The 1,184-nt window shown below is 36.3% G+C and overlaps 1 protein-coding gene across 1 annotated transcript; it reads left to right on the top strand.

The window, feature by feature from the left end:
* Window positions 1–119: 119 nt before the first annotated feature.
* Window positions 120–1,146, top strand: LOC144478066 (uncharacterized; the record flags this gene model as incomplete). The annotated part of the gene is made up of 3 exons (XM_078195786.1): window positions 120–241; window positions 308–476; window positions 643–1,146. Coding segments are annotated over 3 exons (509 nt in total), but the record flags the coding sequence as incomplete, so codon positions are not given.
* Between the last annotated feature and the right edge of the window lie 38 nt (window positions 1,147–1,184).

Here is a 1,184-nt window from a genome sequence, read left to right as displayed (position 1 = left end):
GCATAAACAATCGTAGCCTCCGTCGAATCTTACTCATTTATTTCATTTATTATTAGATGCATTGTGACAATTAATTGTATTTTGTTATTAAATGAATAAATTTTTTCTCTTCTTTCCAGATATGATGGATGAAGAACAGTTTTCATTTGAAGGCCGGTCGATAAATATAGTATTTGTGTGCAACTCGGATTTGCACAATTTCTCGTTTCCCCAAGACAAAATATGTGTAAACAATGAAGAAGTAAGACTTTAAGTTAAAGTTAACAAACGAACGGTAATATAATTGTAACATATGCTTTGAAAACAGGGGATTAATTTAATTTCTTATACATCAATTTTCGAAACATCCCATCACCTGTATAAAAATGGCACTTATGTTTACAATTTCTTTATACCGAAACTAGTCATTGAGGACACTGGATGGTATAATTTCTCATGTGATGAAGAGAGAAACAACTTTTACTTCTATGTTTTGCGTAAGTGTTCTTTAGACTTTTATTAAACTGCACAAGTGTATTTACAAATTGCTCCAAGTATTGGAGTCGTGCTAGGAAGACTTCTCATAATAATAATAATCACGGCAATTGCAGTAACGTTTGTAACATCAGAATACTAAAAAGGAGTTAAACTATTATGTTTCAGCTGAAACAGATCGCTTTGTGGAACAAGCAAGATCGTGTATTTTAGACACAGATTATGGCAAAGACATTGTCATACCGTGTAGACCAACACCACCGGACGTGGATGTTAAGATTGTGGGATTCGTGGAAGGAGAGGTATGTGTTAAACAATTTTCTAATATGAACTTCGTGAAGCAACGCAATATTCGAGCTGCGAAACGTTTCCGTCAAATTAACTAAAGAGCTAAGTGTACTTTTATACCGTGAGGTGAAGGAATGGAATCTCTCGAGATTCAGTCTTCTCCGCTGGTCGATTAGAGTTATCGAATAGGAATACGCCACAAACGAAGATTTACAAAGAACTTTATTCTAAGCTTAACAATACGATGTGTACGTGACCCTCTTTACATATATTCTCCAAAATGTCGCGAGGCTCGCGGAAAAACTTTGCATTTCCCGGCGAAGCTGACCCGGCTCGTTTTGTCGTTACAACCTAGGCCGAAACGGAGCGAAGTATGACTAATGGTTTTTGGTGACATCTGTTTGGGCAAAACAGATGAGCTC

This window comes from Augochlora pura, unplaced genomic scaffold, assembly GCF_028453695.1.
Source record: "Augochlora pura isolate Apur16 unplaced genomic scaffold, APUR_v2.2.1 APUR_unplaced_7341, whole genome shotgun sequence".
NCBI lineage: Eukaryota > Metazoa > Arthropoda > Insecta > Hymenoptera > Halictidae > Augochlora > Augochlora pura.
Note: the sequence above shows the minus strand (reverse complement) of the source record. Positions and strands in the feature narration are given on the sequence as shown.